The following is a 27,638-nucleotide window of genomic DNA, read 5'->3' on the forward strand; positions in this document are numbered from 1 at the left end:
CAATTATTGTTAGCACTGTTGGCCTTAGGTATAAATATGTGTCTGCCTGGCTGTGTTGCCCTGTGATAGAATGGCAGCCTGTCCATGGTGTGTCCTGTGTCTCACCCACTGACAGCTGGAAAGAGACTTTAGCCAACCCACAATAAACAGGTATAGCAAATAGATGATGCAACAACCAGTGGCAATCCCATATCTGCATTCGCAAGGACTGAACTCTAACCTCCGAGATGTCATTGCTCATCCCTACAGAGCGTTATACTGAATTTGGAAGTGGAGATGATGAAATGGCCTGCCTGCAGTGCTGATCTTAACCCAGCTTGGGCATACTGTTCTTGACCAAAGTGACTTCAAATCCACATTGTCTGTTGACCCATGGATGTCATCCCACAGCAATGTGTGACCAAGTTGCTGAGCAGTATGAGAAGGTGGAGCCAGGCTGCTATGGCTGTGGATGCTTCTACCATACATTGCTGAGGCCCCTGTTTGTTATATGAATATATTGTAAATTGTCAATAGGTCTTGTTACATCAAACTTCAATCTTCCAGTCCAAGAAATGCAAAAAAGAGTCAAGAGCAGAATGATCTGTTTTGAATTGGCAGAGAGGATTTTCAAGTTTTTCATGGGCTCAACCCACAAATACATTTTCTTTCCAAAAGCAGCACCATTTAAGATGAGATTTATCGCTAAAGAAGTGTTGTCACAACACATCAGTAATAGACATGTGCTAAATATTCATATATTTTAATTCGGGCGGAGTTGTTTGGTTTATCTGGACTTCTACCTCAGAGTGAACAGATTTATTTATCACTCTCTCTACCAAAGCGTTCAACAGTTCCGTGTTATAGTCTCAGTGTGGTGGGGGTTTCCTTTGTGCTCGCACAGCAGGGACAGGGTGGAGCTGAGGGCGGGATGCTCCGATGGGAACAGACGCACCGCCTGTCTATTGGACCAGACGCACAGAGAAGGAAAGCGCCGCCGGAGCTTGAAGACTTTGCATGTTTTGTTTTCTCCAGGTCGGGAGGTATGGAGACACCTGTCCACTGCGTCGACTATCCGAACAGCTCCGATTGAGGCTGAAGCATGGATGCTTTCTTATCCTTATTATTAATATAGGAGCTTCCTGCGACCGCCGCACGTAAAGTTATTTTTCTCTCCTTTCGTCGCGCTGTTTAGTCTTTGTTTTTTTCCGGCTTTATGACTTCGCCGCTGTTTCTGGGTCAGCTGCTCGGGGTTCCGTTAGAAATAATGCCCCCAACCATGGAGAAGGACACAACTTACACCAAGATCTTCGTCGGCGGGCTGCCCTACCATACCAGCGACGCTTCACTTCGGAAATACTTCGAGACTTTCGGGGACATCGACGAGGCGGTGGTGATCACTGACAAGCAGACGGGGAAATCCAGAGGATACGGCTTTGTGAGTTGAGATCTCCACTTTGCTGACTTCAGCAGGCTTTATTCCTAATAACTGTTTTCTTAAATAGTATCTCAGCTTCTGTCAGGGCCTCCGAGGCTCCACACACTGCCACTTTGTTTAAGCAACAGCCGTATGCAGCGTGTTAGATGCTGCCAGTCACATGCTGGAGGCATGAGGAGCAGGTTATTTCTTGAAAGTGTGTCATTAATTATCTCTGTATTCCCAAACTACAAATGAGCTGTGCAGCAGCAAATACACGCAGTCGGTTACACTCTGTTTTGTAATAAGCAGCAGCAGCAGCTGTGGGCAGATGTCTCTGTCTGCTGAGGGGAGGAGGGGGTCTTCAGTCTCAGAGGTGTGACATGTCAGTTGGCTGTGCAAGATAAGGCTGCTGTAGTTTTATTCTGACTTCCTCTCTAGCAGGCCTCCCCACCCCCATCTCTCTGTTAGGATGGGTTTGCGTGTTTGTGAGTTTTTCATAGAGAAAAGGAGTTGTGCGCATTGGACTTCATCTATGTTGTTAAGCTGCTCATTTCATTCCTAAAGAGTGCCAGCACTCTGTCTGCATAAGCACCCAAAGTCTGCAAAACAAAAGTATGTATGTTTTAGGTTTCACTGCCCTAATTATTGGTGGTAGAGTCATATGCAGCTGCAATTTACTTTGTATATTATCTGAAGCTGCTCTGTGGGTGTTTGTTGACCTTCACCGGCTCTTCCATCTGTTCCCTCCTCAGCTCGCTCCCTCAAGGTAGATTCCAGTATCTAATCCTCCTGCCTCCCACAGATCTGCCCACGCTAGACCCAAGGTGTAGCATTAAAATGCAGATTTCTCCTCTTAAGTGGTAGAATGGGTGTCCTGTCTTGCTTTTATATTAAAAAAAAAGAAACACTGGATGATTTTCAGGAGAGATAAAGGGAGTCCAGTGCTTGCAAAACATTTTCACTTTGTTGCAACCACAACTTCAATGTATTACACTGGGATTTACCAACAAACTGCTTTGTGAAGTGAGGATACAGGATTTTCAAATATTTTTACAAATAAAAATCGTAAAGATGTGGCATGCATTTATATTCAGCCACCTGAGGTAATACTTTGTAGAACCACCTTTGCTGCAATTACAGCTCTAAGTCTTTTGGTTAATGTCCCAACTACCTTCGAACATTTAGAGAAATGTTTACGCATTCTTCTTTGCAAAATTGCTCAAGCTTAGTCATATTGGATAGACAGTGTCTGTGAAAATCTGTTGGAAGTCTTACTAAAGGTACTCAGTTAGATTTAGGTCTGGACTTTGAATAGGACATTTGAAAACTAGTTATGCTTTGATCTAAACCATTCCATTGGAGCTTTGGCAGTATGTTTAGGGTTGTTGTCCTACTGGAAGATGAACCTCTACCCGAATCTCAAGTCTAGCATCATCCAATAAGCTTTTTCCAGGATTTCCCTCCCTGATTTGTGACAGCCATCTTCCTTTCAACTCTGACCAGCTTCCCAGTTCTTGCTGAAGTAAGGCATCCCCAGAGCATGTTGCTGCCACCACCATGTTTCACCATGGGGATAGTGTGTTCAAGTGTTGGGTTTCCACATAACATTTTACATTGGGTCATTTTTAATAGGGGTCAAACGTCTCTTCCACAATTACTTTGTGGGTCAAAAGCTGAAACGTTAAAGAATCACTGATCCTAGCAAGGCCCTTGACCTTCACAGAACAGCTGTTTTTATGCTTAATTTGGATTAGATGTTGCACTAGATCTTTTTTAAGGAAATCAGAGTAAAGGAGGTCCAATACAAAGGCACGCTACATTTTTTAGCTTTCTATTAGCAACAAATGTTGACAACCAGCTTTCTTCTCATCTCGCTTAACACATGTGCACTACCTTGTGTTGGTCTATTTCATAACATCCAAAAGAAATTCATTGAAGTTTGTGGCTGTACTGTGATTAAATGTGAAAAACAAGGCATATGAATATATTTCCTAGAGGCTGTATTGCAACTAAGGTCACAGACCATGGAGGCTTTGTCTTCAGTGTGTAGCTTTAAGAGTTTTCCAAAGTGATATTGATTCGCAACATTGTCTACAGGTGACCATGGTGGACAGGGCAGCAGCAGAGCGGGCATGCAAAGACCCGAACCCCATCATTGACGGCAGAAAGGCCAACGTGAACCTGGCATACCTCGGTGCAAAGCCTCGCAGCTCACAGACAAGTAAGATTACAGCTGAAAACGCCTTATTGCATCTCCTGATGCACATATCAAATAGTCAAGAGCAGTTGGTAAATATTTGGTAATTTGGTTTCCTTCTTAAGCTTCAACCCCTGATGACCGCCCAAATGAGAAATATTTAGCAGACAGTGATAAGTTGTAGCTGTGTTGGCATCAGAGGCATGAAAGGATAGGATAGATAGATTTTAGTATTCATTTTCATAATTTCTCCAAATAGTTAAGTAACTTAAGACATAAACTGATATGCCATGTATATGAACATACCAAACAGTTTATTGACAAAGGTTGGGTGAAAAATAGCAGTAGATGGTTGCAAGAAGGGGTATAATTTGCCAAAAAAGGTGAATAGAACCAGGAGTCCTGAGTCCAGTTGTGGACTTAAACAAGAACCTCTAATGTCCAGACATCTCTTTACAAGAATGCAGAGTGTGATCCACAGAAAATATCTCCTACGCTCTCCTGCACTATTAAAATATATATAGGGTTCATTTTAAGATGATGGGAACAAAAAAATATTATTTTCCTTAAAATTCTACACACATAAATACAAACTATTGTTTTATAATTTATTTGTGCTGCCCTATCATCCTGTGAATATAGAAAAGACGTTCTGCTTCTGCTCTTTTTATTCTGCTGAGAAATAATGTTACTTCTGCACCTTTTATGAATTAAATACAACTTAAAATCACTTACTGTGCATTTTTTGCTGTTACTCTTTGGTGTATTTGTTAGCTTCTTTGTACTTGAATATCAAACCTTTATGTTTTATTTTTGCTTCTGTACCATAGTGATAATAGTTTAACTCATCTGTATGTCCTGTACATACGCACAACAGAATAGACAAATAAAAACTGGTTGAGTTTGACTTTGTGACTTGCAAAGTATGGTTGTTACAAGTATAAAGTAAACTGCCTTGCAAAAGTATTTATACCTCTTGCACATTTTCAGTATGTTTCAGTCACAAGACAGAAAGACCAACATAAAGTAAGGCATAACTGTGAAGGGGAAGAAAAAAATGGTAGTTTTGAATGTTGTAAAATTAAATTCTGTGTCTTTGTATACAGCCCCAATGCATCAGTGCTTTGTAGACGTCTAGCTCTAATCACAACTCCAACTTTCTACCAGCTTTGCTAATCAGAATGAAATGATAGGTAAAATCTTCTTTTCAAAATAGCTCCAGCTCAGTCAGATTGGATGGAGAAGGTCGGCGATGATCGATTTTCAAATCGTGGTACAGATTCTCAATGGGATTCATGTCTACAGTTTGAATAAGCTGATCTAATACCACACTATGCTTTGATCTAAACCCTCCTATTGTAGCTCTGGCTGTAGGTTTAGGGTTGTTGTGCTGCTTGAATGTGAAGCTCTACCCTTGTATCAAATCCTTTGTGGCCTCTGACTATTTGTTTCTTGCTGTATTGTCCAATGTTTAGCTTACTTCACCTTCCTGTCAGATCTGGACAGCTTCTTTGTCTCTATTGAAGAAAAGCATCCCCACACCATGATCCTTTCACCACCATGTTTTTAGCATTTGGCTGGTAGCCAAATTGACGCATGGTGATATTTTTCCACCAAATATATTGTTTTGCCACTTATGGTGATTGGGTTTTATATTTTCCTTAATAAATATGTAGCTTTGCAAATTATAGGAAACAAGTTTGAATCGGTATATATTTTAGGTTAGGTGGATAAAACATGGTAAACCACAGGTATGTTCATCACCCAGCCAAAAATCTCAGCTCATCCCCACCCTACATTTGGTCTTTGTGTGCTTTTCCCGACGCCATTCTTTTCAGAGGTAACCACCACCACACATATAGCATGCTTCCCCTCTGAGGTCTGACCTTGAAAACCTCTTTTCTTCACTGCTTCTTTTAAAAATTGGCTGGAAAACAGTCAAGTGTAGGTGTGACTGACAGACAGTGGCACCAACAACTACTGACTGCGTTGCCTTTATTCTGGGGTCCAGCACTGCAACACAACTCCCCGAGCATGCAGCTGAAGGGAGATGGCAGCGCTTGGTATTTTTGTTATTGTGTTTCAGAGAGGAAGACAATGCCCAGAGAAAGAGGGGATGGGACCGTTAAGGGAAAGAAATAACAGCATGTCTGTCTCGTCTTTGTCCTCCCATAGAACGAAAACGTCCACGTAAATATATGTTTGAACAAAAGAGAGAAGAAATGGTGAAGTCATACTAGCATTGCAAAGAAAAGGATTAACAGAGCAATGAACAACTATAGGAATGAAGAAAACAAGTTGTAGAGGAGGGGCAGAGAGGAGGAGGACAACTTCTCTTTTCTTACTCATTCTCAATTGATTCCTGATGAAGTCTAGAGGCAACAAGGTCACAGATGTTTGTCAGAGAACATTGTGCAACTTTGTTTGTGTGACAGTAAATGTTGAGGGAGTAACAGTATGTAATACTATTATAAGCTTGCTAATATCTGAGAAAAACAAACAGAAACACTCAGGAGGAGAAAAGCAGCTCTGCCTGTGGACGTCTGTGCTGGCAGTAGCTATAATATATCTACTCTGTGTTTCTCTTTGTCTTCCTGTGCAGCTCTTCCAGCTGGAGTTCACCAAGTCCTTCCTACGTGGGCTCAGAGGCAATACGGGTAAGACACAGAACAATCAATAACACTGTTTCTACTTCTCTGTCTCTCTCACCTGCCTCCTCCCTGATTCGTGATATTTGGATTGCTGCGTCCCGCTGTGCCCTGTGTTTGTTTCCCGTGGCCTTGCAGTGTTACAGAAAATAAACTCTCAAAATAAAAGATGTTTGTATAAATCTAAAACGCCTATAGAAGCCGCTATCTATAAATATACTCAGGAACTGGATGCATCCTCGTCTGTCTGCTTCTCTTTCTGGTCCATTAAATGCGTGAGAAGCTCAATTCTGTATTTTACACATGCATTAGCTGAGCTTCACTGAAGCTGAGAAGATTTAGTTAAACTCCCTCCTCTTTTTCCCATCGTACAAACACTCCTCTTTACTTGATGCTCACTGTTATTCATATTAAAACATCTCTTATGAGGCAACAGAAGCTACAAAAAGATGTTTAGACACAGTGAAATTTGACCTTTATATATATCTGATTAAATTAGGCTACAGATTCACAAGAAGTAGCATGATGCTGTTAGCAATAATAAGAAAACATTACATATGCTTAATGCTAACATGCTAATGTTTATTATGGCTTTAATTTGACATCCTTACATACTAACTTCTCATGCCAGTGTCATTAGTTATGCCTGGGGTGGTTTTTGCCCCAAATGGGCAGTTGCCCAGGGTAACATTAGAAATGGGGTGCATAGGCACCAGATAATAAAAAAACTAAACGTATGTGTCAATTGCGCTTTGGACAAGTTTTCCAATGCATTTGTGGATGCACAGTCAATGAGGCGCTGACGCTCCCTGCTTGCTGCTGAGAAGAATGAGACAAGGACCAGACTGCATTTTATTCTGCCTCTGAAAATCAAATCATTTCCTGCCCTTTCAGTGTCTCAGGGGGTGTGGCAATCATGTAATTAATGTACAGATATTTCACCTAAAACAACCCTTGCTAGACCATTGATGGTACTAGAAGACAGAGGATAATTTGAAATATAGAGTGCATTTGTGGGTAAAATAGAATAGAAATAAATTTTATTGTCCGTCAGTGGGAAATTCAGGTAAACGAGCAACAAAGTGACACAAATGGAAGCATCCAGCTTCACACAAATGAAAAATATAAATAATAAAAAGATATAAAATAAGTGACTGTACAGTAGGCTAAAGGTAGATTTACAACATAAGTTGGCATGGCGTTCTCTTGTTAATGTTGCATGATGACAGTGTTGTTTTCATGCCAAACACTGTAGCCCAAAACAAAAACCTTTGGTTTCATCAGACCAGAAAACCTTTTCCAATAAGGCCAGATGTTTAATTTCTACTGAAAAAGGCAACCGTGCTACCCTACCTTAGTGTAGCATATAGAGAATGTAGGAGATTGCTGTCACAAGTAGAAATCAACCAGTCCTTGTTTGAAATTCCTGCAGCTCCTTCAGTGTTACTGTCAGCCTAATGGCAACCTTCCTGACCAATTTCCATCTTGCCTTTTTAATAATTTTAGAGAAATTTCCATTTTTTTTTAAGTTGTGGTCATTCTACACTTTCTCCAAATACTGATCATTTTCTTTATTGTGTCATGATATATAAATAATGCTTTTGAAATTGTTGTACTCTTCTCCTGATTGAAGCCATTGTACAAATCCCTTAGATTGTTGTTTGATGAAGCAAATTCAGGGCACTGCAGTTGTTTGCTGAAGTGATCTTAGATCAGGATGTTCTCTGCTTTTAATGTAGCGTGTTCATAGGACACTCGAGCATACTTCCAAGATGGTGTTAATGAGTTTATCTTTGACATTATTAGTCTTTACTTTAACACCCGAATCTTCTAGTTTTCAATGATTTGGAAAATCTCTTCCCTTTCTGGCTTTCTGCAGGCCTACATGCTCAGAGCCTGTAGCTACAAAAAAAGTCCATTAAAAACCAAAACTGTTGCGAGTGCTATTAATATTGCAGCCCTCAATTTGTGAATGAGGGATGAGGGAATTTAAGCTGACCCACATGGGTCTATGAATGAGTGATGAGATGAGGTTTGATAGAAAATCTTCCAGAATGAGAGCAGGCATTTGAAGCACAGTGGGGGTTTTGGTCCTTTAATCTCTGCTTCCAGGAAGACTCATGCTTTGACACCTCACAGATGGAAACAAAGGAGACGATAAGTATCACCTGAGACACTAAAACTAACAGACACACCCGTGATGAAAACACACACGAGACATGAAAACACCTCAAATTCAAACGTGAGGATTCTTTTTTTGCAGGGTGTCTAAATAGATTAAATACTTGAGTTTGCTTTTTTGTTTTGTTTTGTATTCTAAACAGTACCTTGGTCCTGTGTTTTAATTTGAAGTGATTTATAAATAAAGCTGGGTTGAATTGAATTGCATAGTCGATCGTTGCATGTGATTGGTTACACGTGCCATCAAAATAAAGCCCCACTCCTACTTGCATGGATTCTCAGCCGAGCTAAGGAGGAGCAGCTGAAAATTAGCCTCTCCGCTATGGGAACTATCTCTTTTCATTCACTACAAAGTGTCCAGTCTTTGAGGCAGCTTGCTCATCAACAACACATCACTAATGTCTCTACGGGATGTCCACAGAATGTGGAAACTTGTTTGTTAAAAGGCTATATTTCATTAAATCAAATAAGTTAAAAAGAGAAACTATTTGTGGCATGGTATCTAGCTCTTACGTTTAAAGTGTCATCATATTACTGTAATGCAGTGAAACCTTTACAGGTAAAACATAATATAGACCTTGCTGGTGACAGAGTTGTCTTGAGAAATGAGGTAGCTGACGCTTCAGAGTAACATTGCTGGCCAGAATTGGAACAGAAACTGTAACATCTTATCTGAAATCTGCCAGAATGCAAATGTTTAAAGTCACAGTTTTTGTCACAAGGGGTCATTCCACCATGTGGTGAATTACAGGTCCTTCTCAAAATATTAGCATATTGTGATAAAGTTCATTATTTTCCATAATGTAATGATGAAAATTTAACATTCATATATTTTAGATTCATTGCACACTAACTGAAATATTTCAGGTCTTTTATTGTCTTAATACGGATGATTTTGGCATACACCTCATGAAAACCCAAAATTCCTATCTCACAAAATTAGCATATTTCATTCGACCAATAATAGAAAAGTGTTTTTAATACAAAAAACGTCAACCTTCAAATAATCATGTACAGTTATGCACTCAATACTTGGTTGGGAATCCTTTGGCAGAAATGACTGCTTCAATGCGGCGTGGCATGGAGGCAATCAGCCTGTGGCACTGCTGAGGTCTTATGGAGGCCCAGGATGCTTCGATAGCGGCCTTTAGCTCATCCAGAGTGTTGGGTCTTGAGTCTCTCAACGTTCTCTTCACAATATCCCACAGATTCTCTATGGGGTTCAGGTCAGGAGAGTTGGCAGGCCAATTGAGCACAGTGATACCATGGTCAGTAAACCATTTACCAGTGGTTTTGGCACTATGAGCAGGTGCCAGGTCGCGCTGAAAAATGAAATCTTCATCTCCATAAAGCTTTTCAGCAGATGGAAGCATGAAGTGCTCCAAAATCTCCTGATAGCTAGCTGCATTGACCCTGCCCTTGATAAAACACAGTGGACCAACACCAGCAGCTGACACGGCACCCCAGACCATCACTGACTGTGGGTACTTGACACTGGACTTCTGGCATTTTGGCATTTCCTTCTCCCCAGTCTTCCTCCAGACTCTGGCACCTTGATTTCCGAATGACATGTAGAATTTGCTTTCATCCGAAAAAAGTACTTTGGACCACTGAGCAACAGTCCAGTGCTGCTTCTCTGTAGCCCAGGTCAGGCGCTTCTGCCGCTGTTTCTGGTTCAAAAGTGGCTTGACCTGGGGAATGCGGCACCTGTAGCCCATTTCCTGCACACGCCTGTGCACGGTGGCTCTGGATGTTTCTACTCCAGACTCAGTCCACTGCTTCCACAGGTCCCCTAAGGTCTGGAATCGGCCCTTCTCCACAATCTTCCTCAGGGTCCGGTCACCTCTTCTCGTTGTGCAGCGTTTTATGCCACACTTTTTCCTTCCCATAGACTTCCCACTGAGGTGCCTTGATACAGCACTCTGGGAACAGCCTATTCGTTCAGAAATGTCTTTCTGTGTCTTACCCTCTTGCATGAGGGTGTCAATAGTGGCCTTCTGGACAGCAGTCAGGTCGGCAGTCTTACCCATGATTGGGGTTTTGAGTGATGAACCAGGCTGGGAGTTTTAAAGGCCTCAGGATGAGCTAAAGGCCGCTATCGAAGCATCCTGGGCCTCCATAAGACCTCAGCAGTGCCACAGGCTGATTGCCTCCATGCCACGCCGCATTGAAGCAGTCATTTCTGCCAAAGGATTCCCAACCAAGTATTGAGTGCATAACTGTACATGATTATTTGAAGGTTGACGTTTTTTGTATTAAAAACACTTTTCTATTATTGGTCGAATGAAATATGCTAATTTTGTGAGATAGGAATTTTGGGTTTTCATGAGCTGTATGCCAAAATCATCCGTATTAAGACAATAAAAGACCTGAAATATTTCAGTTAGTGTGCAATGAATCTAAAATATATGAATGTTAAATTTTCATCATTACATTATGGAAAATAATGAACTTTATCACAATATGCTAATATTTTGAGAGGGACCTGTATAGGCAGAATGGGCTCACTACAGAAAGCTTTTAATCCATCTGTGGTGTGCTGGTTTGTTAAGTCTCCAGTCTGATGCACTCAGACAAAAGTTCCCTTGACTTTCTCCTCCTTAATGGTAAAATTGGCATTTACATTTTGATCTTGTTAACTTAGGTTGAAGCTAGAGACTTTACTAAAACAACTTTTGTCTTGGGCAGCTATTGTGTTTTGCAGTAACAAAACACAATAGCCAACAGAGGTGGGGTTTTTTTCACACTTTTTACATATCTCTCGATTTCAGACCTAGAAATTAATCTAGCTATGAGAGCTGCAAACCTGAACACAGCTGAAAAAGAAAAGTTGTAAACTAAAACTATCCTAAGGTTATAAAACAGGAACCTCAGACATGATTTTTTATTCTATATTTATCATTTATTTAGTAGTGCAAACTCTTAATATTTTATTTAGCTTTATTCTGAAATGCTTACATTAAGAAATATTTTTATAATCATATTAAGCGAAAGTTTGTTTTCTGAACCAAACCAAAGTATGAAACACAATCAGTGGAATATAACTGATAAGATATAAAAGATATTTAAAAAAATGATACTAATACAGATGCTACTGCTTGGAAATTGCCAGTAATCTATCACCAAATCAGATCAAATCAAATCAGATTTAGGATCATATAAAATATATTAGATTTTAACCAACTACTTCTCTCAGCTTTCAATCATAAAAGTGACATTATCATAATCTGCTCCTGTAAGGGTGAGAGGTGGCTCAGGAGCAACAAAACACTGCAAAGATGTCAAAAGAAAAAAAAATTTCATTTCTTTAAAAAAAAATTATTGCTTTGTTTAATTGGTTAAATTACTGCTTCCATAGTTTTTGTTCTCATTGTTTAATTTGATTTGATTGGAGGTGACTGGATTATGTTGACGTAGCTAAACAGGATATCTAACTCTGGCCTACTAGTTTTCTTTCTCAGCTCCCTGAAAAGTTGATCAGCGTTGTAAAAGTTAGTAAATACCCCTTTACCGTTTTAGTAATATTGTTTTCTTTCATTTTAAAACACAAACGTCTGACACATACAGTGAACAATCGGTTTGTGGTTTACCCCAGTTTATTTACGGGGAAATCTGTTGTGAAAGAAGAAGTGAGACCAGAACTTGCGACACTGGTAACTTCAAGGGGTCTTGGTGCTGCACAGCTGCACAAGGTTTTGTGCTTTCAGAAAAATCACCAATAATTTATTAATTTAATGATAAAATACTGTCACTTAATATGTTCATTGTTATGAATGTAGGAGGTCACTGAGACTTTTGTATCTGAACTGATAGAAAGAGACTTGAGGTAATTCTGGTGTTTTGAGAATTAATTAGGCAGACTTCAGCTTAGACTTTCAATTTATGTTTAAAAACTTTACAAAATCATCCTAAAACCTGTGAAATAATAAATAAATATTTTTGGTTGTGTTTGCGCAAAGGGCACATCTGTCTCTGCTCAGAAGTTTTTGCTCTGAGGCCGTGTGCGTTTTTGACATGATCAGTATGACTGCAGTCACTTTGCAGCTTTTCTTGGCAACATGGAGGGCTTTTCTGTGAGGCAAACATAAAAAACAGAGCTGAAGGTCCAACTAGGCTGTGCTGAGAACACAAAACTGCTAAATAGTTTTTCACCCAGCTAAAGGTCTACGTTATTGGGTTGAAAACTCCAACGCCAAAACATTTACTCTATTTAAGTTTTTTTTTAAATGCACCGATGAGGCTTCTACTGTTCGATATCAATATCTTCTTATCCAATTGTTGAGGTCTAAACTAATAGCTGAAATTTTTACTGATTTCAATTTTTTTCCTAATGATTATAAAACAACAGAAAAATACGCTGCAGGTATACACTCATCGGCCACTTTTTTAGGTACACCTTGCCAGTACCGCATTGGACCCCCCTTTGCCTTCAGAACTGCCTTAATCCTTTGTGGCAACAAGGTACTGGAAACATTCCTCAGAGAGTTTGGTCCATATTGACATGATAGCATCACACAGATGCTGCAGATTTGTCAGCTGCACATCCATGATGCAAATCTCCCGTTCCACCACATCCCAAAGGTGCTCTATTGGATTGAGATCTGGTGACTGTGGAGGCCATTTGAGTACAGTGAACTCATTGTCATGTTCAAGAAACCAGTCTGAGATGATTCATGCTTTATGACATGGCGCGTTATCCTGCTGGAAGTAACCATCAAAAGATGAGTACACTGTGGTCATAAAGGGATGGACATGGTCAGCAACAATACTCAGGTAGGCTGTGGCGTTGACACGATGCTCAATTGGTACAAAGGGGCCCAAAGTGTGCCAAGAAAATATCCCCCACACCATTACCACCACCACCATCCTGAACCATTGATACAAGGCAGGATGGATCCATGCTTTCATGTTGTTGACGCCAAATTCTGACCCTTCCATCCGACTGTCGCAGCAGAAATTGAGACTCATCAGACCAGGCAATGTTTTTTCAATCTTCTATTGTCCAATTTTGGTGAGCCTGTGTTTATTGTAGCCTCAGTTTCCTGTTCTTAGCTGACAGGAATGGCACCCGATGTGGTCTTCTGCTGCTGTAGCCCATCCGCCTCAAGGTTCGACATGATGTGCGTTCAGAGATGCTCTTCTGCATGCCTTAGTTGTAACGAGTAGTTATTTGAGTTACTGTTGCCTTTCTATCAGCTCGAACCAGTCTAGCCACTCTCCTCTGACCTCTGGCATCAACAAGGCATTTGCGCCCACAGAACTGCCGCTCACTGGATATTTTCGCTTTACGGACCATTCTCTGTAAACCCTAGAGATGATAGTGCGTGAAAATCCCAGTAGATCAGCAGTTTCTGAAATACTCCGACCAGCCCGTCTGGCACCAACAACCATGCCACGTCCAAAGTCACTTAAATCACCTTTCTTACCCATTCTGATGCTCGGTTTGACCTGCAGCAGATCGTCTTGACATGTCTACATGCCTAAATGCATTGAGTTGCTGCCATGTGATTGGGTGATTAGAAATTTGCGTTAATGAGCAGTTGGACAGGTGTACCTAGTAAAGTGGCCAGTGAGTGTATTTTTTCTTTTTGATACATTTAACCTTTATGCAAACCAGAAGTACTTTGGTGATTTAACAGCCAAAATCTTTTATTCATTCGTGCTTTTAAACTCTAGTAATGCATTTTTTGCATACTCTAAACATCTTCAAAATGTTTAATATGTGCAAAAAACAGCTTTTTAATGATTATACATTAGATTTTGTTTTCTATTATTCCATAAATTACTAAAACATTACCAACTTAAAAACAAAACCTACTCAAAACTACCAAAGATTCAATAATTTTTAGGATGTTGACCCTTTACATAGTTAAATTATTAAATTATTTATTTCACCAAAAACACATAAAAGTTTATTATTTATACAAATGACGTGCTGATTAGCTGTAGGGATTTTATGTACCTCTGAACACCTTTTTGTCCAGAAACGTCCAGTTCATTACCACTGAAACCATAGTTTTTAATCTCACTACCATTACAGTACAAACCCATGACTTCTGTAATGGCTGCATTTCTATTTTAAAAAAAGTAGTGATATTGGACATTTTTACTGTATTCAACATTTTCAACTATTTTATAGGCTGTTATGGGCATATATTTTGTGTGTTTACATTTTTGCCATAAAGGTTTTAATTCTATTTAAATTTTAATTAGTTTTAAGCATTTGTTTGCTAGTTCATTTCCAGCTCAGAGATTAAAAGACTTAAATGTTATCAAGATATAATGTAAACATTGGTACAGTTACCGTTTTGTTTATTTTAAAATATATATTCATAATTAACCCAAAAAAAGTAAGTGTAATAGCAGGAAAGTCTATCCACACTGTTGTTAGCATTTCCTAAGAGTAATAAAACAAATAAATAGCAGTAGCAATGTCTGTCTTCTTTTATTTCATCCTTTTTCACTCCTCTGCTCTTTCCCTTTTCTTAGCTTTACTTTTCTTTCTATCAGTCTATTTTCCTTCTCTCTCTTCAACTTTTCCAATTTTGCTCTGTCCTTTCACACTTTTTTCAGTCTTTCTATTTTGCTGTTCTCTTCCCTTCTATCAGATGTTCACTATTCTAAAACAGAGGCATATTATACTCAAAATCCTCTCCAAAACATTAGAAAGTATAACATACTGAAAAAATACAATTTAATAAATAAAATAAGATTTTTGTTTCAGATACCATTTTAGAAGTTGGTTATTTTTAGATACTAGGAAACTAGGATAATCCTAATATAATCCTATAAATATAATTTTTCTTCATCATTTAGCTATTTTCCTCAGTTGATGAAATACCAAAATTGCCATATTTAGCAAAAAAAAAAAACAACAACTTTTTACTTGGAGCTACAGGCTTATTCAATAGAAATGCACATTTAACCAGCTGTTTCTCTCCCTCCTCATCATTCTCTGTTCATGCAGTTCTAGCCTCATTCACTCTCCCTGTTACTGACTCCTTTCAGTAACTTTCAAATGTCCAAATTGAGTGGAAAACACCCCTCAGCCTGAGTTCACAAATAACTATGATAAATTAGCAAAACAACTGATAACTAATTCAGAAAAAATAAACTAAAGGTCACCAATCAATTCTAAAACATCTTACTTCGGACGAATCCTTGTTGACACTGTAGCTCACCTGACACTGGGTCCTCACCTTTAGTAAAACAAAACACATCCAAGCCATTTTTATTTACTTGGCAAAGTGAATGTTGACAACCCTAGTAATGTTTCCTACTGCGAACCACACTTCATTATGGCCAGGGTCAACCCAGTCCAAGGCAGCGTGCTTAGCTCTTCTTCTACTACTTAATAGCAGCGTGACCAACACACTTACTCGCGCTTTCTACCCCCGGCAAGTTTTGCTGACATGATGCTAGGTGTGGACAGACCGCACAGATGACTTGACTGACGTACCCGCCATCCGCTGGCGTAATGCGGCACAGCGAGAACAAAAACAACAACAACCGGAAACTAGACTTCATAATGCATGAAGCACACAAGCAAAAACTAAGCACATTATCTCTATAAATTCAGTTAATTTTAGTTAGTTTTGTGAACACTCATTTCCTTTTTTTGCCAAGTCTCATTTTTACTTTTATTTCAGTTAACAAATAATGTTTTTTTACTTCTAGTTTTCGTTATTTTGTTGGTTTTCGTTAACAATAATAACCATGCAAATAGCCAATGATCATACGTCTGTTGCTGATTGATTGGTGCATCTTGGCAGGCATTAGGTTGCTCTCACCCCTTTACAACGATGGGTTTTCTTCCATCAGTCTCCTCTGACAAACACTCTGAGTATAAACAGCAAATATCAAAGGTAAACAAGGCACAACTCTGTTTGCTGCCTCGGTGTATTTGCTTAAAGTTTTAAGAAGACAGAGGACATCTTGATGCCAAATGTGCCTCTAAGATAGAACTGAATCTGGGTGGTTCCAGTTTAAGGGATGGGCATGGGGGATGGGTGCATCCGGCGCCTGCGGTTGTATAGTTGTCTGTCTGCAGAAGTCAAGGTTAACCCATTTCCTTAGCAGAAACAAAGTAGTTATTTTCAACAGGTTTTGGATTTGTCTGTTTCTTGAGAGAAACTAAAAGAGGAAGGAGATGGATGATGTGGTGAGACTTGTATAAGATGATGTGGTGGGGGGTGATGAGGGGTAGGGTGTGTGTGTGTGTGTGTTGGGGTGGGGGGGGGACTGGGTAGTGGTGACAGACTTAAAGCACAACTGTGGCTGTCTGGTGTTCAGTGCAGTGAAGCTTCATAACTGGTGCTGGACGGAATGCTGGAGCTCATATTATGTGTTTATACCAAAACCCCCTTATATTTCGTCACATTTTATACACTCCCACCTCGAATATTCTCTCCTTTCCTTTCACCTATTTCTCTTCCTCTAAAGTTATTATTTTCTCCCTGTTCAGGGCTTTGTGATAGATGGTGAACCCTCAGGTGGATTGTTTTTTCCCCTCAGCTGGGGGACCTAATTAGAGAAGGCCCTTCTGTTGGATGAAAAAATACAAATTCTAGAAAAGCATCTGACAGTCAAAACACAGCCGAAAGCTTTTCAAAGTGCTCCTGTTCATTCAGCTTTGAGCTTTTGTTCCTGTGAAGGGTGTCAAAGTGCTACATTCAGCAGCCATGTCTCTTTTTTTTTTTTTTTTCTTGTTCTCCCGTCAGAGCTATGGAAGTTTGTGAAAATATTTTTTGAAGATATGAGGCACGTTTATGTTGAGTATTTCAGGTTAAATTAACAATTTTGTATAGATCCTGCGATGGGGATTGGGGAAGAGAAAAGCAAGCGGAAGAAGGGAGTTTACAGTAAAGCTGCAGTGTGTTTAAGACTGAAACACTCATGCAAAACAGATTAAAAGTAGTTTTTTATTGCTATGTTTGTTGTTTGAATTTCTAATTATTTTTCTTTTTGCAGTGCGTTTATCCATTGAAACCAAAGCTCACAACTCCCCTCCACTTGAACAAGGCTTTTTAGTTTTAGGCCCATGAAGTTGTGTGATGGACCAGTCAATAGTTTCTGTCTGACATCAGTATAAACACCGGTCCTTTGGATGGAGCAGCTGAATAAATCAAGAGCTTGAAGGCAGATTTATATTAAGTAAAGGTCTATGAGACATTTTTCCGATTCCATCCAAATATTGAGTTGCTTATATCATTACTAGAATAACTGATGTACTTGAATCTGAGAGGGGAACGCTATCTGAGGAGATGGATCTAGAAATCATTGCTGCTTCAGGGTTTTCACCTATTATAAATGACCACTACAGAAACTGTGCATTATAGGACACTGTGTTGAAGTGTGAACCAGGCATTGAATGACTATAAATAAAAAGGTAAGCACACTCAGTTCGGATAGTTTTAACTGGAGCAGCGGATCTGTTTGAAATGCTGTCATCCACCAAACCCAGTACTCGCTGTATCCGCTCTCCCCAGTTTAACATTATTATGCTTAGATCACTCATAGATAAACATTTGCAGCAATTAGATAAAATGACAAAAAAAATGAATAAAAACTTGGGTGTTTTTTTTTTTTTTGTAAAGTCCCTTAAGATATTTGTTGTGAATTGGCCCTAAATAAATAAACTGATTGAGTTGTATAGATCTTTACCTAAACTCTAAGATTTCCAAGAGGTGACCAGCATTCAAATAATTCAGGATGTTCCATAACAAATGAAAGTTGAAATCTCAAAACGATCAGAGAAACTTTGCTTTACTCCATTCAGCCTTCCTGTTATCTGCTGAAAGTGCTGCTCTGTCCTTCTTTCTCACAGCCTAAATAAAATGCAGACCTGTCTCAACATGTCACAGAATACTGATTAGTTTTCACTACTTAAATCTTTGGACTGCTTCTAACCCCACTGAAATGGAAATTTGTCTACTTTAAGGTGTCTCTAAATAACAGCAAGTAAGTGCAGCCAGTTCTCAGATTGAAACGGTAGCAGTTAAGTATGATGGGTACACTGATTGGAAAAACCTCTGATTTTGGTCACCTGTCAATCTTAGCCCTTGAAAAATAAACTGTATTGACCAATAAAAGCCTCATTGGTGCATTTCTACTATCAATGTTTTTTAAGAATCACTTTAAGCAACTCGTAAGATCTGGGTTTACAGAACAACATTGATAACAATTTGAGGGGACGGGGGTTATTACTCACTCTTACATTACACCAACTGTGTAATGTACCCTTCAGAGTGTAGTCTTAGGCACACTGAAATCATCATGGCTGAGCTGTGATATTATTCAGTAAACCTGTCAGTTGTTTTCTGTTTTCTTTGCATCACCCAGCTCTGTTTGAATGAGTCAGAATGAAGTGCCTGCCTTGCTTGCCGGCAGTAGAACCGAGTGTCCGGCTCCGATGCTGGCCCACACTCCCTCAAGCCTTTGCATGTTTATGGGAGAGAGGACGAAGGGTCATGTGTGTGCGTCTCTTTGACTGACTCACCCTCTTCACATCCCTCATGTGAACTGTTAAAAGTGCGGCTGGCTCAAGGCTTGAGGGATACTGTGGCTGATCATTCCCCTCTGTTTCGTTCGCTTCTCAGAGAAATAGTCATGACCCTGACCTTCATAGAAAAAAAAAGGAAGAAGCGGATGTTTTCTCCTTTTATTCTCTGTAGTGATTGTTTTCTGTCTCTTTCATCCTATGCCTGGTTGGAGCGGGACAGTGTGGGGAAGTGCTTTGTAGTGGAAGATGTCTGTGAGGGATTAAAGTCTACACAGAGGAGGGAGATGGAAGTCAGCAGAGGTTATTCTGCTCTCATGGGTCTGTTAGTGAGCATACACCCATGCAGCTGTGCCAATTAGTCCTGCTATGCTTGAACCCCCACTCATTCAACACATACACACACAACCTGAGACGTGTGTATTACGTCTCCTACTTTCCTGTTCACTCTCCCTGAATGTGATGAGTCCAAGTGTGGGATTGAGTGCGTGCCCTGTAATGTAGTGTAGGCTTGGCTGTCACTCCACATCTCCTGTGTGTGTGTGTTTATATGTATATGAATGTGTGTTTGACAGTCTGCAGTGATGTCAGGCCCGGGTAGGAGCAAGGCGAGGCGCAGCTCCCTCCCTACGATAACGCTGTCACATCGGATCAGTCAGGCCGATGCACAGGCGGGCAGGCAGCCGTGGCAATGACACTGCACTTCTGCTCCGGGAGACAGGATTCAGAGAGGACAAGGAAGGCTTTGTTTTGACTTTATATGTTGTTGGATGCCATTAGTTTGCAGTTTGTATCTCGGCCATGCTCCTTAGCCAGAGCTCTGAAATACAATTTTCTCCATCAGATGCTTACAGTCACTAAACATGTTGAATGTAATTGCAAAGATGTACTTTTTTAAATTCAAGTTGAATCTTTTTACCTGTGACTGATCATTATTAAGGGTTATTTACAAAGAAGTGTAATTAAAGAGTATTTAAGTAATTAATTGATATACTATCATGAAACCCATGTGTAATAGAGATGCACTGATAAGGCTTTAACTGGCCAATACCGATTTACGTTTTCTGTTTTAAGTCATATCTGCGGATTCCAGTGTGGATAAATGTAATATTTTATTCTAATGACTATAACACATACAGTTAAGTCTAAAGCTATTCATAACTCTTGCAGATTTAGATATAAAGTAATCTTTTAATTTGACCAACATGTTTCTTCTGACATGTGTAACTGTAAAAATAAGAGGCGAAAACACTACATCACTAATCTTGCCTGCTAGAAACTATATATTTTGCCAGAAAAGATGTAAGATAATAACTGGTTATTCTTAAAAGGTTTGAGCGCAAGTTTCTGTTTCTGTTTCTCACGTTGTGATGTGGTCAGAAACTCTTCAACTAGCTTATATAGACTAAATCTCTCCAACCAGGATTGTTGGAAGTACTTAAGATACAAGAATTTTTTAGGTGGCAATGTGCAATTATGTAATGGAATTGTCTCATTAAAAACAATGTTAAATAAGTAGAAAATAAATAGATAAGGAAAAAATAAATAAAACTGGAAAAATAAGAAAATATTAGTTTTTTTCAGTGTGGCAATGGCACTTGGGTAAAAATAGTAATAAGCAAGATAAACCTAGATAAATAAACATCAGACACAGTTCTTATGGATACTTGAAAACCTTAAATGATAAAATGACTGAATTTGAATGTGGTGTTTTCCCTGGTTTTAGGAGTGCATGAATTTTAGGTCAAGTGCTTGAAAGTGGATCAGACTTTTCTGTTCCATCACTACCCAGACCCATTACCCGCTACACATTCAGAGTACCACAGTGTTTCTCAGTCTAGGTCCTCCTGATTCAAATTGCTGCCTGATTAATGGGCTTCTGCTGAACTTAAAGTCACGCTGAAGAGAGAATTCAATAATTGACATCAGGCGTCCTCAAGTTGGACAACAACTAAAACATGCAGGACAGAGTATCCAGAGAACCAGGACTGAAAACCCCTGATGGGATTTATGCTTTAAAGTGCCTTTCTACAGCTGCCAGCTTAAGGTTAACATGGCAACGCTGATACTTAGTGATTTTGAGCGGTGCACCAAGAAGCATCAAGCTGAATAAGCAGACAGTTTTGTATTCTTTCTACACTCTCTGCTGTTCCTCACTTTCCTCCAGCTGGCTAGCTGAACGTTTTACAGAAATAAAGTAGAGGAAAGAAATAGCGATTGAAACAGCATTTTTCTTAATTATAATTTTCAAATTGGTGATGGATATAAGCACAATTCTTATGCAGTTAAAACCAAGTGTTTACACACTCAGTATAAAAAGAAACGGTCACTGTGTAACATTAAATGAGACATAACATTTCCTGTTTTAGGTCTGTTAGGAATACTAACTTTATTTCTTTTTGCTAAAAGACAGAAATAATTAAAGAGAGAATTTTGAGAATTATAATTGCTTTCTTCAAATTCAGGGGTTTAAGATTGCTAGGGCTTTGTAAGCTTCTGACTATTCTTTATTCTCGGTATTCGGGTTCATTTTGAACTGAATGAACTGGATGTGCACCTGTAGATGTATTTTTAAGGAACACATAATGTAAAAGCAACATAAATCAAGCAGGATATTAGGAAGATGATTTAGAACCCAAGCAAGCCTGGTTCATTCAGGTCCAGTTTCCAGATGCCTGAAGTTCAAGCAATTTTACTGCAGTATAAACAGCATAGGAATGTCCAGCTAACACACTATTTTACCATTAATTTTAAAATTAATTTTGAAAATGTTTGAAAAGTCTTTGAATTGGATTTTTTAAAAGTGTGAGCACCCTTACCACAGGCACATTCATGTATCAGAACCTAATAAAAAGGATCTGGTTTAAAATCTTTTAAATCTAATCTCAAATGAACGGAAAACACACCATAGAAAGATGAAGCCAAATAGGAAAAGCTGTGTGACTTTATCAGCCTCTCACATCGTTGTGGAGGATTTTTATCTCACTCTTTATACAACATTGCCTCATTGATTGCATGACCCAAATTGGGCCAAGGATTAGCTGTCACAAAGATGATCTCAAATGTGACTCTAAAATACTTTGGTACACAGAGAAGTTTATTTTCATCTCAAATCTGGAACACTCGAAGACTGGTGTCTGTCTGTGTGTTGTGTATACTGCAGAGTGAGTGAAAACAGGCGGACACAGTGTTTGTTGTGAAAGCACACTCGGTCGCTTCTCTGACTGTGTTTATGGGTAAGCACCTGCAGGCCGCCCCTCACTTCTCCTTTTGCCTGCTCGCATTCAATGACAAACTTATAGTCGCGTTTATAGGAATGACCACAGGCGCGATCAGGGAAATGCAAGAGTTAAAAACAGCCTTGTTCTGCTGTTAGCATTTTAACACCGCAGTGTAACCTAATTCCTCTGACATGATCGCTGTTGTATTTGCCAGATGTAACTGAAGCGGTTTAGGTTAAGTGGGCAGCCTCAGGCAAGGGCATGAGTGAATACAGGAGGACAGTAGAGAGCTTTTTCTCTCATTGTTGAGTCTTGATGTTCTCATAGAGACCAACTGCAGCAACACTTTGTGTTTCTGAGTGCACAGGGTTCAAAAGCTACCTTCTGATACAAGAATACATCCAGTTTATAAAGGTATGAGTTTATAAAAGCGGGACCTTTCATATATAAATGTTTAATTCGAATTGGAGTAGGGTTTGTTTTATAGTTTTTCAATCAATGTGCTAATTAAATTTAAGCTCAGGGGAGAATATCTATTTTAGACCAAATGATGAAAACTGCAATTAAGGAGGGAGGAAAACGCCTTTAACGAGTTCATTATTTTAGATAAAATGACAATGAGCTAAAATGTTTTCTATATGCAATTCCTAGTGTGTGCCAACATTTTCAAATATATGGAACCCAATTGTTTCCAAACGCTAATCAAATCAAGTTAATTAATTTTGCTACAGTCCAATCATATAGGCAGTCAGATTCAATTACATACAGCCAAATTCAATCCTAGTTATGTTTCAGTACAGTCAGATTAAGTTTGTCATTCAACGCCAGTTGGTAAAACGTAATCTATATGACGAAGCCAAGATGATTGCATTGAATGATTGACTGCAACCTGAGTGAGCCTATGGCAACAATAGAGAGCAGTAAGAATCCTTCAGTAGAACACAGGCTGCTGTGATCAGCTGTGTTTTCAAGTGGAAAGGAATGTATCACAGTGGAAATGGAGAGGTACTGGGGTACTTTCAATGGAAAAGATAAACAGAGAGTAGATATTGTTATATGGAAGCAGTAGCGCCATCAGTTGCTCTATCCAGGACAGGTAGACACAGAAGCACTGAGCAAGTAGTACTTTCTATGAGACAAAAATAAAACAAAGAACACAAACTTGCCAGCAATATTACTGTCAATGGCTCTGTTCAAGAAAGACACATAGCTAAACAAAGAAGGACTGGGTCATGAGTACTATATGGTAAAGGGGTACTTTCTAGAAGAAGGATGAATAGAAACAATACACAAAGTTATTAGCAATACATATCCATTCATGGCTTTATTCATAAGAGAGACAGAGAAGAAAACAAAGAAGCGATGAGCCATTAGTACTTTCTATGGAAGGAACAAGAAAAGCAGAGAGTACAAGAGAAAAATTCTTCAGCAAGAATGACTGGAAACTTAAGCTTGTCTATAAAATGCCAAAGCACAACAAGAAAAAAAAAAAACATCTTAGTTTTTAAATCAGTTTTAAAATAAAATCCAGTTATAACCTAAAGTTCAGGAGAAGATTGTAATTTTTGTCATATATTGTATATATATAAACAGTTATGATTTTGTGTGTTACCTGAATTTAGTAACTTTAAAGAAATCCTTCACAAATGTAGCGGAAATAGGAATTAAGTTTCAAATGTTGGAATAGTATTATTGTAAGTTTTTAAAAAAATGAGAACTATGGTTTGGAGCTGTGACTTTTTTCCATTGTCATAACCTCGTCAAATGATTAATCATTACATATATAAATGTTGTTTGGTGTCTTGTTTGGGACTTAGGTCTTTCTTGTTTAGAGTATAAATAAAATTGAATATAAAATAACATGAATCACTTTGAGTTTCTGGTTGCTGCTCTGACAAACATCAGCTACATAAAACCAAAACAGTGAAATGATGACCAGTTTTCTCTAACAAACTCACCCTGAGGTTTTCTAGAAGAACCGTTTAACTGGTGTCAATAACTATTCTGGAACAGATGGTAATCCTCATCACAGCCTGCCTTGTTTATTCTCCAGCTCTAACCTTTATTCCTCTGTCCCTGCAGGTTCACCCAGCAGTACGTCTACCCCCAGGCGTTCCTCCAACCCAGCCTCCTGCTGCAGTCTCACCTGAGCCCCTCAGCGACAGGTCTCACCTCCCCTTACCTGGAGTACAGCTCCGCCTACAGCCCCTATGCCCCATCGGGACTGGAGCAGTACCCTTACGTCCCCTCCCCATCGCCCTCCACAGGCTACCTCAGCTACAGTTTCTCCCCCGGTACACCGACGCCCGCTCTCACGGCTCCTCCGACCCCTCCAGCTGCGATCCATCCACCTCTAGCCACACTCACAGCTGTGTCATCCACACAGCCGGCCTTCCTCAATTACCCTCTCCACCAGCCCGACCGAATGCAGTGATCAGACCTGAGCAAGGCTGAAAATGCAGACGGAATGAATCAAAACAGGGGGAGTGGTGATCGGAGACATTATCAGGACGAGACTGGACCGGGAGGGGGGAGGGGGGAGTGCGGAGTTATAAAAAGGGCTTTTTGAGAGATCTCTCATTCCTGTTTTTTATATATCCTTGGTGTCACAGATAATTATAATGATCATCCTGCGTTGTCGTCAGCATACACTGTGAATGTGTTGGCAGGAGTCAGTTGTGATCGGTCATCTTTTAGATGCTTCTTGCAGGCAGTTAGACTGCAGGAGGGGACATAATGTAAAGGCATGCAGAAATATGTCTTTCTGTCATGTTGCTGCAGCTGCATTTTCGCCAAAGGTCCTGAACTGAATACTGGACTTCAGCCAATCTAAAAGCCAGGTTCCCTCTGAAACACGGGGCCAGTTACCTCTGCTTCAATGTTACCTTTCTGTCTGCGGCCATGAAGATTTCTCTCTGTACCCAGCTCATCATTTTTATTACTCTCTTCTTCCAAAAATGAAGAAATAAGTTTATTGTGACCCCGTATTCCTGTCATCTACTGCTAGGAAGTTATAACATAAGAATCTTTACTGAATATGCAATTATTATTACTGGGGTTTGGGAAAGAATAAGGTAGGCAACACTGGTATTTTAGGGGTATTATGTTTTTTCTTTTTTTTATTCCTAGAGCATTTTTCAGAGCACAATTCTGTCAGGATTTAAATATAATATTAATGACATTAAATATTTTAGCTGCTTTTTAGCCTTTTTTTTACCTAAATGTGTCTTTGGGGAGATTTTTCTTTCATTTTCAGTTTTGTGCCCTCCACAACTATTAGAAGCCCTGGTGAATTTGTGTAAAAGATCTTAAAATTAGCCCATCTTTTATTTCAGTATAAAAATCTGACACTGACAGTTCAAGAAAATTAATTTGTAAAACAAAACACACAGTAAGAAAGAATGATAGTGTCAGACGTATTGGGAGCTCTAAATTTAACTGTAATATAATTATAATTAATAATCTATTGCTTCCTGCGTCCCTGTGTGTTCATCTTGTTACTTCATTATTCGGCTGCAAGAATTATAATAAGCAAAAACCAATGAGGCATATGTGGAAAAGCACCTCAAACTCACTGTTCAGCATGATGAAGGATCTGTGATAATGAGGGTATATTTCTTTTCTAAAAGCCCTGTGAACTTTGTTAGAGCACATGACATCATGAAATCTTTTAAATATCAGGACGTTTTAAATGAAAATCTGTTGGATTACCCCAAAAAACTGAAACGTAGGACTTTATGAACAGAAAGGTTTAAACCAGCCTCAAATTCAACCTCTTATCATGACCATCTCAGTCTTACGACCCCAATCCTATAGAAACCCTGTGGGATGAGCTGAAGAGAAGAGTGTATTCGGTGGGATGCAGGCCACTGGGTGATCTAGAGCAGAGGTCTCAAACTCCAGCCTTCAAGGACTGTCCTGTAAGTTTTAGTCCAATACATCTGAATCAAATGGCAGATATTCCTTTTCAGCATGCAGTGAAGTTGTACAGATATCTGTTAACAGCCTAGATTATTTGATCCAGATGTGCTCAAGTCTAAATAATGCAGGACATTGGTTCCTGGGGTCTGGAGTTCGGGACCATTGGCCTAGAGATTGTGCAGCTAATACAGGAGAAAACTCAGTGTTGTTAATTTGGCAAAAGGATGAAGAACCAGCTACTATCATCCGGTTGTCAATAGGTCTGGCACCAATTTAGTAAATAATTACCTGAAATTTTTGTTTTTATTGAATGAATAAACTAAAGGTTTCAGAAATTTTCAGTTAGAGGTTATGATGCTGCAAAAAGAATGAATTTTATTAAAATTTTTTTTACAAAGCTTTGTCCAGAGTGCTAATACATGTGGAGGGTGCTGTAAATGTGTTTAAATGTTTGTAGCCATTTTGTGTGAGTGGAACATGGTGCAGTATACTTCAGAGTCCTTAGACGGTCACTTGTACTATTGTCCAGTACTCTTGCTGCATTATATAGACAGGTGCATTAGCATCTTCTGGTGTTGGAGCATTGACACCAATGTTAGTGGTCTGAACCAAGCCATATGTCAGATTTTAATCAAATATGCAAAATAAAAATGAATGTTTTAAATGGGTGGCATTCACTTTCTCCTTACTTCTCAGGTAACTATAAGTGCTATTTATAAAAATTAGTTGCAGGAATCTAGAGAGTCATAAGTTTCTGAAGTTTCACAGCCAATGGAGTCTGAATACATGTGTGTAGGATACTAATGAGCATAAAAAAACTGGTGAATATAATATTTACATTTCTCAGTATTCCATTTGTCATCAGTTTAATTACTTATAAGCTTGTGAGCAGGTTGATAAATAGTTGGAACATGTCATGGAAAAAATGGAAAGCTGTGGTTTGGCATGAGGTTAAGGAATCAATGCGCCACAACTGGAAGTAGAGTACCAGTTACTAGGCTACTACTCTAGGTTATGACACTTTACTCTTTTATAGGTCAGTTTTCCTTTTTAAGCTTTTGATTTTGTTTTGGACTAACTGCGATCTGGTTTGTTGTTCCTAGTTTCTGTTTTTTTTTTTAAACTGAGTCATTATTTACTGTTTTGTTTTGTTTGGTTAGATTGTAGCTTTTTTTGCATGTCGTCACTCCTTTGGTTGCGTTTTCTCTTGTTGCTGTACATGGTTTCAACCCAGAACTATTCATGTAATGTGACACAAAATTAGCTTTAGCTCTGACTTTTAGGCATAATGTGAGAGCATGTATGTTCTCCATTTACCTGTTTGATCTATCTTACCAGAACTCAGAATGGGATATGACAATTTGAATATTTATTTTAGTATTTCACACATTGGCTTGTTTAGCCTATTTTTCCTTATTCTGGGCTAAACTTAAAACAAATTTTTAGGGAACTTTTCAATCTCAGATGTGATAACTGGGGAGGCGACCTCCCTTTTGTACAGCAAAAAAACCTATTTTCATTTGTCCTAATTTTAACAAATTCCACTAAAATTGTAAAACTGTTCATTCATTTT

The 27,638-nt window shown here is 39.1% G+C and overlaps 1 protein-coding gene across 1 annotated transcript; it reads left to right on the forward strand.

Annotated features, from left to right (window-relative positions):
* The first annotated feature begins 664 nt into the window (after positions 1–664).
* rbm38 (RNA binding motif protein 38) lies at positions 665–26,729 on the forward strand. Its single transcript, XM_047378700.1, has 4 exons — positions 665–1,417; positions 3,497–3,620; positions 6,199–6,253; positions 24,227–26,729. The coding sequence occupies exons 1-4, from the start codon at positions 1,196–1,198 to the stop codon at positions 24,576–24,578; spliced, it is 753 nt and encodes a 250-aa protein (XP_047234656.1). The 5' UTR covers positions 665–1,195; the 3' UTR covers positions 24,579–26,729.
* Positions 26,730–27,638: the final 909 nt, after the last annotated feature.

The sequence above is a fragment of the Girardinichthys multiradiatus genome, chromosome 1, assembly GCF_021462225.1.
Source record: "Girardinichthys multiradiatus isolate DD_20200921_A chromosome 1, DD_fGirMul_XY1, whole genome shotgun sequence".
NCBI classification, from domain to species: domain Eukaryota; kingdom Metazoa; phylum Chordata; class Actinopteri; order Cyprinodontiformes; family Goodeidae; genus Girardinichthys; species Girardinichthys multiradiatus.